General features: G+C 42.8%; 1 protein-coding gene across 3 annotated transcripts in view; it reads left to right on the top strand.

Moving 5' to 3' along the window:
* ARAP2 (ArfGAP with RhoGAP domain, ankyrin repeat and PH domain 2) overlaps positions 1-14132 on the top strand; it is a 126310-nt gene that overhangs the window by 31488 nt on the left and 80690 nt on the right. For all 3 annotated transcript variants that reach the window (XM_060278929.2, XM_060278927.2, XM_060278928.2), the window contains 4 exons: positions 875-1222; positions 2716-2785; positions 5555-5675; positions 11391-11569. In XM_060278929.2, coding sequence (XP_060134912.2) covers positions 875-1222; positions 2716-2785; positions 5555-5675; positions 11391-11569 — 718 coding nt within the window. The remainder of the gene's footprint in view (positions 1-874; positions 1223-2715; positions 2786-5554; positions 5676-11390; positions 11570-14132) is intronic.

Genomic DNA, 14132 nt, shown 5'->3' with positions numbered 1-14132 from the left:
CCAGCTCTCTCAGCCTGAAAGCGAGATGAGCGGCACAACCCCATAGTTGTCTTTGACTGGATTTAACCGTCCAGAGGTCCTTTACCTTTACCTTTTTACTTACAGGAGGAAACATATTTGCATGGCACTGCCTATATCAGGGGTCCCGAAACTAAGGCCTGGGGGCCGGATGCGGCCCAATCACCTTCTAAATCTGGCCCGCAGACGGTCTGGGAATCTGCATGTTTTTACATGAGTAGAATGTGTCCTTTTATTTAAAATGCATCTCTGGGTTATTTGTGGGGCATAGGAATTCGTTCATATTTTTTTCAAAATATAGTCCGCCCCCCCCCAAGGTCTGAGGGACTGAAAAAGTTTGCTTACCCCTGGCCTATATGTTTCAGCTGGAGGCACCATTCATTACAGTTGTAATGTGGAGTCTTCCCAGGCTAACCTCCTTCTTGAACCACAACTCCCCTGCCCAGTTGACACCCCTTGCCAGTTCCGCTTTGCACCCCCCCCCTTGAGTGTTTTTGCCTAGCTGGAATGTTTCTTGGAAATGTGACATTGTTTGCCTGGATAGAGGTGTGTGTGTGTGTGTGTGTGTGTGTGTGTGTGTGTGTGCAAAAACCAGCCCAGTGAGAAAAGGTAAATTTTACATTTTTTGCTGTGGTCACTTGTGCCTCTGGCTCTGGAGTTTAGCCCTCAGCCTGAAAAAAAAGGTTCTCTTTTCTTTCAAAAGCACGGCGGACTTCAGCAGGTCTCTTTACGACATTTATGTGGGATGTTTTGTTGTTTTCATATGCTTGTTGTTCCGAATTAAATTGCAATGCCCTGTGGCAAAAGAGGAAGATTGATTGTCTGAAGTAGCGTTACTTTGTGTGTTTGCTTTCAGCACTCTTAATAATCAGAAACAGAAAACGGCTGAAGATGTGGCGAACAATGAATTAGTACCCCAGGAGGATACGTTTGTACCGCCAAACAGATTTGCTGGGGAATCGGAATGCTCTTCAGTGAAAGAATATGCTCGATATACACAGAAAGGAAAATATAAAACATCAAAAAGGCTCAGACGTGGGAAGCTCGACCTCAGTGCTAAGGAGCCGATATATTCTTCCCACCATGGCGGAGTTGAAGAATCGGCCAGTAGCCCCAAAGACTCAATATCACCCTATGCTTGCTTTTATGGTCCTGCAGGAAAGAAGGCTAAAGAAGGATGGCTGGATAAGTTGTCTCCTCAGGGGTATGTCATCTTTAACTTGGAGAATGTTTCTTAATGGGACTTTGTAACATGTAAACAGTAGGTGACTGATCCTGCTTGCTCTCCCTTTTTTTTGTCTTCTGAAAAGGCTGAGAGGTTAATGGGCAGCAATAGCTTTGTAAGAAATGGTAGATAAACAGCACAATCCTAACCATGTCTCCTCAGAAATAAATCCAATTGAACCCAATGGGGTATGATCCCAATCAACTGGGGCTAGGATTGCAGCCTGTCAGCAGACTCCGCTTCATGCTTACTCAGAAATACGCCCCACTGTGGTGTGCAAAGGATTGCAGCTGATTGTTGTAATTGATATTAATTCTCTCTCTTTTTTTGTAACATCTTTATTGAAAGTTCAAAAAGCGCATAACTATACAGTAGTGCCTCGCTTAACGAATGCCCTGCTTAACGAAATTTCCACTTAACGAAAGGATTTTTCGAGCGGAAGTTGCCTCGCTAGACGAATTCATTTTATGAAAAATTCGTCTAGCGAATCACGGTTTCCCATAGGAATGCATTGAAATTCAATTAATGTGTTCCTATGGGCAAAAAAAATTTCACATTTTTTTCAATGCATTCCTATGGGATTCGCTAGACGAATTTTTCGTTCTAAGAAAAGACCCGTGGAACGAATTAAATTCGTCTAGCGAGGCACCACTGTATATGCCCCAAACATGGTGAGATGCAGACAAAAAAAGAGAAAAGGAAAAAGAGAAACAGAACCCGTGCAGAAGGAAAAACAAAGGGGGAAAAAACCCCAAACTGTATATTTTCCAAGGTTGTTATTGTACTTCACCAGATCTTAACCTATTACAGTATTTGTAAGAATGGATTCCAAATATCATTGAATTTGCCCATGGCAAGTCTCTGTTTGTATGCAAGTTGTCTGTATGTTGTGAGTTTGCATAAGTCTTCTATCCAATCGTAGGAGGGAGATGCATTTTAATTTTTTCCAATTCATCAGTATCAGTCTTTTTGCTGTGGTAAGGGCACAGAGAGCCCACTCGTATTGGTAAGGTTCCATGTGCTGGGTATATAATTCAAGAGGATATTTTGCTATGTAAAGGTAAGGCTGTTCCATACTGTTCTGTCAATGGTTTCAGGTACCTTCTGCCAAAAACTCTTTCAATATAGGACAATGAAAATACATATGTTTTACAGAAGCATTACCCCTATTGCATCTCCAACAGTTAGATACCTTAGATAGCCCTTTTAAAAACAATTCTTTGTATCTTTATTTTTACATCTTCTTATGGTTTACGTGGAAATAGTTTTGCTTTGGTTGTGTACTTTCTGGTGTGTTTTATTTTTATGCTTTTTAATGTTTGTAATTATGTAAATCTTTTAATGTTGTAAGCCTCCTTGAACGATGAAAAGGCGGCATACAAATAAAATGATGATGATGATGATTCATCTGCACCTTTGTTGTTTCACCTTCCCAAATAACTTTTTTTTTCTTTTTCTTGATTTGCACACAGAAAACATGTGTTTCAGAAGCGCTGGGTAAAATTTGACGGCGACAGCATTTCTTATTACAATAATGACAAAGTAAGTTTGTGCTGATCAGATAATATGTACTCGATCAGATCTGTTAGTGTGTACAGTCGTACCTTGGAACTCAAACAGAATCCGTTCCGGAAGTCCGTTCGACTTCCAAAACGGTTGGAAACCAAAGCGCGGCTTCTGATTGGCTGCAGGAAGCTCCTGCAGCCAATCGGAAGCTGCAGAAGCCCCATCGGACATTCAGCTTCCAAAAGAATGTTTGAAAACTAGAATACTCACTTCCGGTTTTCGATCATTCAGGAGCCAATTTGTTCAGGAGCCAAGTGGCGTTTGAGATCCAAAGTACCACTGTACTTAGTTGCAGCTTACTGGTTGTACAAACTTAGGGGAATGTTGCACACCTTCCAATTCTGCAAAATATGCATTGAAGGGTGAAAGAAGCAGTTGCCATAACACAGCGGTGGGAAACCTTTTTCAGCCCAAGGGATGCACTTCCTAATGGGCAACTTTGCAGCAGCTGTATTCCAGTGGTGTGTGAGCACTGGCCAAAGTGTATGCGGCGAAAGAGATGACTTTCAACTTCAGTAGACTAGGCCATAATATACTCCAGCCACACAAAGGACAGAGGCTTCTACACACACCTCCCTCTGTCCATGCAAGCAAGAAGCACTATCAGAGTTCGAGGGCATTTTGCAGTCAAAGCACTCAAGCAAGTCAAAGAGCAGGGCTGGGGAAAGTTTGGAGGGCTGACTAGAGAGGTTTGGGCTTGAGGTTCCCCACCTCTGCCATAGTGGGTGGCAGCCCCATAAACCTACGTTTTTTGTCCGTTTAAAACATTTATACCCATCCGCTTGAGGAGACTCCAGATGCAAGCTTACAATTGCAAAACCACACACATGGTTATAAAGAAAAATAGTGTAAAAACAGCACTAAAATACAATCCTGGGCTGTAGGATTTTGTGCCCTACTAATAATTGTAACAGTCCCATTCTTAGTTATTCACATGTTGGAAAAGGAACCTCTCTTACGGTTTCCTTTTAAAGACTTGTTGAAAGCATTGTTCTGCAGCACTTGAGACACTGGTGTGATTTTAAGTGTGTGTGTGTGTGTGTGTGTGTGTGTGTGTGGCAATTTTTAAATTTTTTGATTAAAGGATGCATTTCAAAATTGGGAAGGGGAATCCTCAGTAGCTTTCTCATATCTGTGCTGGGTATTTTCATTGTGACTGTAATGCAGCTGCAGTACCAAATCCATGCAGTAGATGTCTGCAGACACCAGTACATAATTTCTGGAAGCAGAGCTGCCAGAAATTTTATAATCAAACTAGTCCGCTATGGTGAAATCCACAGCAATGATGCTTCATGTATGGTGTCAGGGTTTGTGTATGGCTACTCTTGAGTAAAGACGCCAAAGCCCGTTCTGTCTTTAACAGGTTTATAGTATTTACAGTAAGGACCCAGGTGGCGCTGTGGGCTAAACCACTGAGCCTAGGGCTTGCTGATCAGAAGGTTGGCGGTTCGAATCCCTGTGACGGGGTGAGCTCCTGTTGCTCGGTCCCAGCTCCTGCCAACCTAGCAGTTCGAAAGCACGTCAAAATGCAAGTAGATAAATAGGAACCGCTATAGCAGGAAGGTAAACGGCATTTCCATGTGCTGCTCTGGTTTGTCAGAAGCGGCTTTGTCATGCTGGCCACATGACCTGGAAGCTATACGCCGGCTCCCTCGGCCAATAATGCAAGATAAGCACGCAACTCCAGAGTCGGTCACGACTGGACCTAATGGTCAGGGGTCCCTTTACCTTTACCTAGTATTTACAGTGCAGAGATGCCAAGAAACATGACCTTAGGCACTTGCAGAATCCAGGAGTGGACGTTTCTAGTAACGTGACCAGCATAAGAGCTTGGGCACCCCGAAACACCGCCTCCCCTCCTTACGCTTAGTACCACGCCTTAACTGGGGCGACGGAAGTGGCTGCCCCATTTCCTTAGCCCATTGGCCGGGGCAGTGCCAGGGCTCTGCAGCATCTCTGAGCCCTCTCTCCTCCATCACCCTGACTTCCTCCTCCCCCTCCCCTCCCTTGCTGCTGCTGCTTTCATTGCTCTCACTAGGCGATGTGCTGGTCAGCAGGAGAGGCGGAGGCTCCCTATACGGCGGTCCCCTGACATCCGGCAACCAATTTTACCCTGAGAAAAATAACAAAGTACATGTAGCGTACAATAACCCCCCCATACATAATGATTGCTGTTATTGCTGGTAGGTAATGCTGAGTTCAGACTGCTAGCTCTGCTCATGCGACTACTTTCACTGTAAGACAAGACAACCATTCTGCTGCATTTTTTCTACTGCACCTTGAGCTCATCTCTTCTGCTGTACAACATCAGTAGCTTGTTTGGACATTTAAAGCACATAGAAGGCCCTTCAGAAGTGTTCCATGCACATTGTAGCATGAATGAGTAGGGAAAGGGCCAAGGTCAACTAGCCCAAACCACTGGCACCCACACATACAGTGTGAACATCTCCAAGGAGGGAGACTTAGTGTGTGTCCCTCTGTACACAAAGATTCCCTCTCTGCAGACATTTATGCTGGATGTGATGACAATCAGCTGGTGGAACCTGTTGGTGTGCCCTACGCATGTGTAGGTACAGCACATGAGCAACACCCTGAAGGGGGCTAGGCTGATTGTGATTGGAGACTCTCCTTTTTGCAGGCTGTATCAAAATTACACTTTGCCATTGGTGCCATTAGTTGAAATGGGGCTTTTCAAGTGAGACTAACTTGTACCTTCATAGACTCTCTTTGTTGCATTTGATACAGGAAGTGTACTCTAAGGGAATAATCCTCCTCTCTGCTATGTCTACAGTCAGAGCCCATGGGGACAACAAACTTGAAGTTGTTACAGCGCACAGGGTATTTGTCTTCAGGGCTGAAAAGGAAGGTAAGGTGCATGTATTTAAGGGCCATAGCTGGTTCATTCTGTTTTTCTGTTTGGTTCCAAGTGTTCCATGTGCTGGATTGCATATTTTGCGGGTGATATTTCTTAAGAAGCTAAGGAGGCTTTTCTTTCACTTCAAGGATTACAGCTTTATCTGAAGTCCAGAACAAAATGGGAGAAGTCGATTGGTGATTTCCTTAGTGATGTGTTTGAGATGCTTGCTCTGTATAAGTCTAACATTTATTCCTGTAATGAACTCAAGAGGTTCTGGTCATATTGGGTTTTGTATCTTTCAGGAAAAGACACATGCAATTTGTCACCAAGCCCTGGAGTAGCTTGTCTTATGAGTCCCAACAGATAAGGTCTAGATCTATTATACAGCTACTGTGCAATTGACCTCTGTCTTTGAGGGATTTTCCTATAGCCCAACAGTTATTTTAAGGCATCTTTATAAATTTGACAGTTGTCAACATTCTGACTTGGCTTGGATAAAGACCATAGGAATATTGGTGAATGCTGATGATCCTTTAGTAAGTGCCGTACTGCAGTGGTTTGCATAATATTGCAATAACTAGGCGCTACCAGTAGTGATGTATGGAAGTGAGAGCTGGACCATAAAGAAGGCTGATCGCCGAAGAATTGATGCTTTTGAATTATGGTGCTGGAGGAGACTCTTGAGAGTCCCACGGACTGCAAGAAAATCAAACCTATCCATTCTGAAGGAAATCAGCCCAGAGTGCTCACTGGAAGGACAGATCGTGAAGCTGAGGCTCCAATGCTTTGGCCACCTCATGAGAAGAGAAGACTCCCTGGAAAAGACCCTGATGTTGGGAAAGATTGAGGGCACTAGGAGAAGGGAACGACAGAGGATGAGATGGTTGGACAGTGTTCTCGAAGCTATGAACATGAGTTTGACCAAACTGCGGGAGGCAGTGGAAGACAGGAGTGCCTAGCGTGCTATGGTCCCTGGGGTCACAAAGAGTCGGACACGACTAAACGACTAAACAACAACAACCTGAAACATGTGGCTGTAACTGAAAACAGCAGCTTTACATCTCCTCATCTCCCTTGATAACATGTTACAAAGCAAGGGGGGGATGAACATGATAAAAGTAGTGTTAGGGCTTGTCGTTGGACATCTGCTAAGACCCAGGCCTCAGCAAGAGGCCCATTACCAAGTATCAGAGCCCCCAAACCCTTTTGATAGTACACCTTCCTGTCTGTTCACTGTCCTTTTCTGTGAGAGGTCAAAGTTGGCAGGAGCCAAGAGGTCAAATCGGTCCTCTGAGTCAGGAGCACCTGCAGAACCTTGGACAGTTCACAGAGTTCTGCAGAAGCAGCTATCCAAGGTCTCTGCAAGAGCTTAGATAGAAGATCAATGGTACCTTGGTTTTCAAACTTAATCCATTCCGGAAGTCCATTCCAAAACCAAGGCCCACTTTCCCATTGAAAGTAATGCAAAATGGATTAATCCGTTCCAGACTTTTAAAAACAATCCCTAAAACAGCAATTTAACATGAATGGTACTATCTAATGAGAGCATTGATCCATAAAATGAAAGCAATAATCAATGTACTGTACTATAAAATAAATAAGATGGTGTTGTAAATGATAAAAATTAAAATTATTATTTTTTCTTACTTGCACTGATGATAGTCATTGTTTGGATGGGGGGCTTTTAGCCATTTCCGCAGTCGCACAATAGGTCAACCAGTAGCTGAATTGGGTTCCAGACAGTCACAAAAACAAATTAACTGACAAAGCCTCAAAAACAAACAAACAAACAAAAACGCAAAATAAATAGCAAAAACAAAAGCGCCAAATACAATGGTACCTTGGTTCTTGAACTAAATCCATTCTGGAAATCTGTTTGACCTCCGAAATGTTTGAAAACCAAGGGGTGGCTTCTGATTGGTGCAGGCGCCCCAGAAACAATAGCCAAGAGCTGCATCGGATGTTCGGCTTCTGAAAAACGTTTGAAAACCGTAACACTTATTTCTGTGTTTCCTGTAATTGGGAAGCAAGGCATTTGAGAACCAAGGTACCACTGTATGTGTTCACTGGATCTATAGAGAAGCAAGCCCTGTCTCTCAATAGGAGCTGGTTGGTTGGTAAAGGGTCCTTGCCTTATTTTATTGTTGTTGGCTCCTCCAGGGCTGGGAAGAGGAGAGTGGATAGTGCAAATAATCATCTCTGGGCATGTAAAGTCTGAATAATAATTTTGACTGCAATATAAGAACGAGGAACCAGGAAAAATATACATGAGAGAACTAACCATTTGCAAAACTCTAGTGTGTAGTCACAATAGAAAAGTAAAGTAGCATTTTCAAGACTTTTTATGAAATGGTTTTAGTTTCTTGGGACCTTCTTTAGCACGTATTAACACCACTTAAAAGCTGTGCTTTCTGCCATCTGGTGTGAGTCACCGTTCAGTACAGAACTGACAAAGAGCAATGTGAAGTTGATGGCTTGGGTGTGAAGATCGAAGAAAATCTGGTTTAGCTTTTCTTGTGACTTACACACATATAGATAGATAAATACAGATAATATGTTGTCGTTTTTTGGCAGTGTTTCCAGCAACTTTTTTTTTAAGATACTGAGAGCAGGGCTTAAGCTCAGCAAAGGAGCGCTGAGCATTTTTTCTCTGTTCATTTATTAACCTTTCGCGTGTGTGGCGCAGAATCAATATGGAAGATGATTGTACAGGTTGAATTATTTATGGAGTGTGTGTGCGAAATCCGATGGCCATGGAGTATTAAGAGGGGAACAAGAGTTGAAACATTTCAGCTAGTTACCTCCTGAACATTCTACTGGCAAAAGGTGAATCACACAGGAAGATGGAGGAGCAGTTAACCTAAGCACTACTTGGATGTGAATTCATTCATGGAAATCACATGTAAGGTCAGCGTACTGGAGTACCATTTGGGTCCAGAGAACTGAGGAGGCTGGGTGTGACTGATTGGGGCTTTACTACGTTTATAGCAGGCATAGGCAACCTTGGCTCTCCAGATGTTTTGGAACTACAATTCCCATGATCCCTAGCTAACAGGGCCAGTGGTCAGGGATCATGGGAGTTGTAGTTCCAAAACATCTGAAGAGCCAAGGTTGCCTGTGCCTGGTTTATAGCAATGCACAAAGGCCCTATGAATCATAGAATCTTAGAGTTGGAGTGGGTCATCTAGTCCAACCCCATGCAACGCAGGAATCTCAGCTAAAGCATCCATGACAGATGGCCATCCAACCTCTTCTTTAAAACCACCAAGGAAGGAGAGTCCACAACCTCCTGAGGGAGAACATTCTACTGTCAAACAACTCTTACAGACTGTGTTTATATGAAGCATTGCTTTATTGTATTGTTTCAAAGGTCCCCCTCTGCATGCCTGAGGCTAGAATAAGAATCATAGAACCTTAGAGTTGGAAGGGACCCCAAGGGTCATTTAGTCCAAGTCCCTGCAATGCAAGATTCTCAGCTAAAACATCCATGGCAGATGGCCATCCAACCTCTGCTTAAAAACCTCCAAGGAAGGAGAGCCCACCACCTCTCGTGGGAGTGTGTTCCGCTGTTGAACAGCTCTTACTGTCAGAAAGTTTCATGAATGTTTAGTCGGAATCTCCTTTCTTGCAACTTGAAGCCATTGGTTTGAGTCTACCCTCCAGGAGGAGAAAACAAGCATGCTCCCTCCTCAATGAGAATTGCTGCTGTAGTGGTTTGCCCGGTGAGTTGGAGAAAGGAAACTGGATGACTGACCAGACAGGCAATGAGGAAGGGACTGTTTTCTCTCCCCCCCCCCATTTTCTTTGAACAAGCCTTCTCATAAAGGTTTCCAGTCTGCTGATACCTGGCAGTGCCACTGGGGGAGAAGGAATCTCACAACCCAACATTTCGGGATGCCTCTCTGTTGAGTTTGCCTGGCCCCTGGCTGAGGACTTCCATTGTCAAGTATAAACTTAGCTTTTCCAGAAGGCATTTCTTCTCATTGATTGGATGCATGCAGAATTTTTTCCTTTGCCCATTAAGTTAGCTATAGAATTGGAGTGTTGCCTGTCTTCCTCATTAAGAGGTGTTGTGTGCTATGGCCTTTTTGCAATGATATAGTTGCGGTTAGTGTTTGTTGTTGTTGCAATACCACCGCTTCTTTTTTTGCTGCCCAAGGTAGCTAATATGTGCTGGTACCCATATCACTTTTGTCAAAAAGTGGCCACAGTGGAATTGTTTGTTTGTTTGCTAAAGGTGGACATAATTTCATTAGTGTTTATAGTCATTTAAGCCAAACGATTTTCAGTTAAATATGCCATTAAAACCAAAGAAGCACAATTGGTTAATGTTTATTACAGTATCCAGAAATCTGTTAAAGCCTACTATTATTATTATTAATTTAATTTCTATACTGCTTCATATTTAAGAAAAAAATATCAAAGTGGTTTACAACCTACATGAAAACATCAAACTAAGCTATCTAGAATAAAACATCAGCGAGGAAAGTCAAATATAAAGTATACATTCAAAGCAGCATAATGAATGGGAAAGTAAAGTATTACAGTGGTACCTCGACTTACGAACGACTTGACAACCGAATTTTCCTACTTATGAATGGGGCAAATGGCCGCACGCTTACGAATTTCTCAACATCCGAACGGAAACTGCAGTGGTTTTAGATAGGATTTTTTCGACTTACAAATTTTTAGATGGGGTTGCTTCGACTTACGAAATTTTCCGTTTCCAATGCATTCCTATGGGAAATCGCGTTTCCAATGCCACTTTTTGACTTACAATTCTTTTGACCTACGAAGGTGCCTTCGGAACGGATTAAATTTGTAAGTCGAGGCACCACTGTATACTAAAGATTTCAACGTAAAACATTAAAAAGAGGGCAGACGGCTACAAAATGCACATTTAACCCAGCAAAGTTAATAATTTTTTTTATCTTAAACATTTCAGAAGAAAACATTACTAAAGGAAGTCTAATAACGAGTGTACATTTAAAACAGGACAATTAGCAAGATATTAAAATATTATCATAAGCGGCTGTTGTTGTTGATCCTGCCAATGGTGGCTGTGGAAGCTCAGGACTGATGACCTGAGTCTGCACTAAGAAACAGCCAAGACGGATCTCTAGCCTTTTCAGCAGCCTAAGCTTTTGTAGCTGGAGTCAATGCAGACCTTATTGCCCTATCCTTCTTTGCTGCAGCCAGAGGGTCTTGGAAAATTGCAACTGTGAAAGTGCTCTATTGATATGGACAATAGAATCATGGAGAAAGGGGACTCAGAAGCACATATCTCCTGTGATTAGGAGAAAAACATACACGCAATATGGCTCTATTCATGGAAGACAAATTCCTTATTCATAAATCTTCCCTTCTGACATTGTGTTGGTCACACAAGTAGACCACTACTATGAAAAGATATTTCAGGAGAGGAGATACATACTCATCTAAGTGGCATTTATTGCAATATACCAGTATATTATGGAATGAATTGTGTCTCACATACATAGTTCTAAGGACACAATACATCTGCAGGATTACTTATGTTTCAAGTTCATTTTTCCACCTTATTTTCAGATTAATGTCCTGCCTTTCAACATTGCGTCCCCCAAGCTTGTGTCAGTGTTATGAAACAAAGTCATGAGCAAAACATTTTTAAAAATTCAGCATTGAAATCGTGTTGAATGAAATGAGTAGTTTTTGTGCCATTTTCTTTCTTTCTTTCTTTTTTAGATGAAAGAAATGACTGGATTGCGACAATACTCAGAGCTATGCAGTCGCAACCTGAAATCTCTCGAGTGAGAACTGCTGTTCCTCCTGAGAAAAGGGGGTACCTGGAACTGAAAGGATACAAAGCCAAAATCTTCACCTTGCTGCAAGGAAACAATGTGTGGATCTGCAAAAATGATCAGGTAAATGTCTGGCTTTTCTCTTTTTTTCAACCTGAATCGTAATCAGTAATCGTATTAGTGCTCCAGATGAAAATGCTGTATAATATTTCACAAACTTTACAGGTATGAAGCATATGCAGAATGACAGTGGCATTGTCCTTCTTATGAGAAAACGTGGTTTACGGGGGAACAGGCCCTACATTAAATCTCACCTGCAGCCATGGATTTTCATCTGATAGCCTTAGATAAACCTGTTTTCCACTACTCCGTATGTGAAATTATGATAATCTGGCAAAGAACTGCGTGCAACTGAAATATTAGGAGTGCTGTATGTATATACAAATCTTGATGTAAAAAGGTAAAGGACCCCTGGACAGTTAAGTCCAGTCTAAGCCGACTATGGGTTTGTGGCGCTCATCTCACTTTCAGGCCGAGGGAGCCAGTGTTTGTCCACAGATAGCTTTCCAGGTCATGTGGCCATCATGACTAAACCGCTTCTGGCGCAACGGGACACCGTGATGGAAACCAGAGCGCATGGAAACGTTGTTTACCTTCCTGCCACAGCGGTACCTATTTATCTACTTGCACTGGTGTGCTTTCAAACTGCTAGGTAAGCAGGAGCTGGGACAGAACAATGGGAGCGCACGCCATCACGGGGATTCAATCCGCCGACCTTCTGATCAGCAAGCCCAAGAGGCTCAGTGGTTTAGACCACAGTGCCACCTGCTATATACATCTGGAGGAAGGCACTAGGCTTTGTGGTGGAGCATATGCTTTGGACACAGAAGGTCGTAGGCTCAATCTCCAGCATGCCCAGGAAAAAAAACTCCATGCAGTGGTACCTCTGGTTAAGAACTTAATTCGTTCTGGAGGTCCGTTTTTAACCTGAAACTGTTCTTAACCTGAAGCACCACTTTAGCTAATGGGGCCTCCTGCTGCCGCCATGGCACGATTTCTGTTCTCATCCTGAAGCAAAGTTCTTAACCTGAGGTACTATTTCTGGGTTAGCGGACTTTGTCACCTGAAGCGTTTGTAACCCGAGGTACCACCGAGGGAAGATCACAGCCCAAGACCCTGGAGAATCCCTCCCAGTCATCATAGACACTACTGGTCTGACTTGGTATAATGTAGCCTTTGCAGTCCTAAAGTAATGGCACACAGCTGCTAGGTGGGGTACATGTAGTAAGGGCCTTTTAAACACTGCTTTCTTCCCACTGATTGCATTGTGAGTGAGGCCTTTATTTATTTGTTTATCGCAGTGGTACCTTGGGTTACAAACACCTCGGGTTACAGACTCTGCTAACCTGGAAGTAGTACCTCGGGTTAAGAACTTTACCTCAGGATGAGAACACGGCGTCGGTGTGGCGGCGGCAGAGGGAGGCCCCATTAGCTAAAGTGGTACCTCAGGTTAAGAACGGTTTAATGTTAAGAACGGACCTCCAGAACAAATTAAGTTTGTAACCAGAGGTACCACTGTACTTAAGTCAATGTCCCGCTGTCCCCCTCCACAAAGGTGTACCTCGAAATGGCTTATTTTTAAAACAGACATTAAAAGACAGATTATCAGACTAAAAACAGCGGCATAGAAACAAGACTGCAAAGGGCAACACTCCCAGTGCTCTCAGTTACTATGTTAAGCAGCAACTGAATCCAAAGCTTGATTTAAGAAGGAAAATTTTCAATATTTTCTGCTGGAACAAACGTAAAGAGGAATTGAACCTCTTGTGGCAAGGAGTTCCTCATTAAGGGGCATCACAACAGAGAAAACCCTCTCATGTGCTGCCATCAAGCTTGGCTCAGAACACAGTCACCCACAAAAGAGGGGCCCAAGGACTGATCTTAAAGGACAGGCAGATTCACATAAGAGGAGTTGGTAACTTACCTTAGTAAGTAAGGTAAGCATCATCCTAGCCTGTTCTCTGATTTTTTTGCTTTCCGTACATCACTAGATATTGGCCAAATGCTTCCTTGGCCAAATTCTGAGGCAGGGATGGGGAACCTGTGACCTCTCTTTGATGCTGGGCTGCAACTTCCATTATCCCCGACCATTGCCCATGTTGGAGAGGGAGAATGGAGTTCATCAACATCTCATCAGTTTGGGAATATAAACATTTCTTCTTCTTCTTCTTCTTCTTCTTCTTCTTCTTCTTCTTCTTCTTCTTCTTCTTCTTCTTCTCCTCCTCCTCCTCCTCCTCCTCCTCCTCCTTTCCCATCAGCCCCACCTATCATGGCCCATAGCCAGGGATGATTGGCGTTGTATCCACACAATAACTGGAGAACCAATATATCTTAGATGCTATTAAAGGTATCTAGCATTTTTATTTATTTTTCTCCTAGAAAGAGGTAGTATATTCTGTTGATTGATACTTGGGCAAGTATACTGAGCATTGCGAGAAATCCTTATCTATCCAGGAACTATTCCCATGGTGTCTCCCATAGGTTTATTTTAATGGTAGCGTTAGGACATCTGTCTAGATTAATAACAGTGTTGAAAGCGGAAGAGGTCAAATTGATATACTGATGGCTTTTAAATTTGATAGGTAAAAGTCCAAAAGTATATTGTAGCATTTTTTTTTAAAAAAAA

The sequence above is a fragment of the Zootoca vivipara genome, chromosome Z1 (assembly GCF_965207765.1).
Source record: "Zootoca vivipara chromosome Z1, rZooViv2.hap1.1, whole genome shotgun sequence".
Lineage (NCBI taxonomy): Eukaryota > Metazoa > Chordata > Lepidosauria > Squamata > Lacertidae > Zootoca > Zootoca vivipara.
This window is presented reverse-complemented; position numbering and strand designations above follow the sequence as displayed.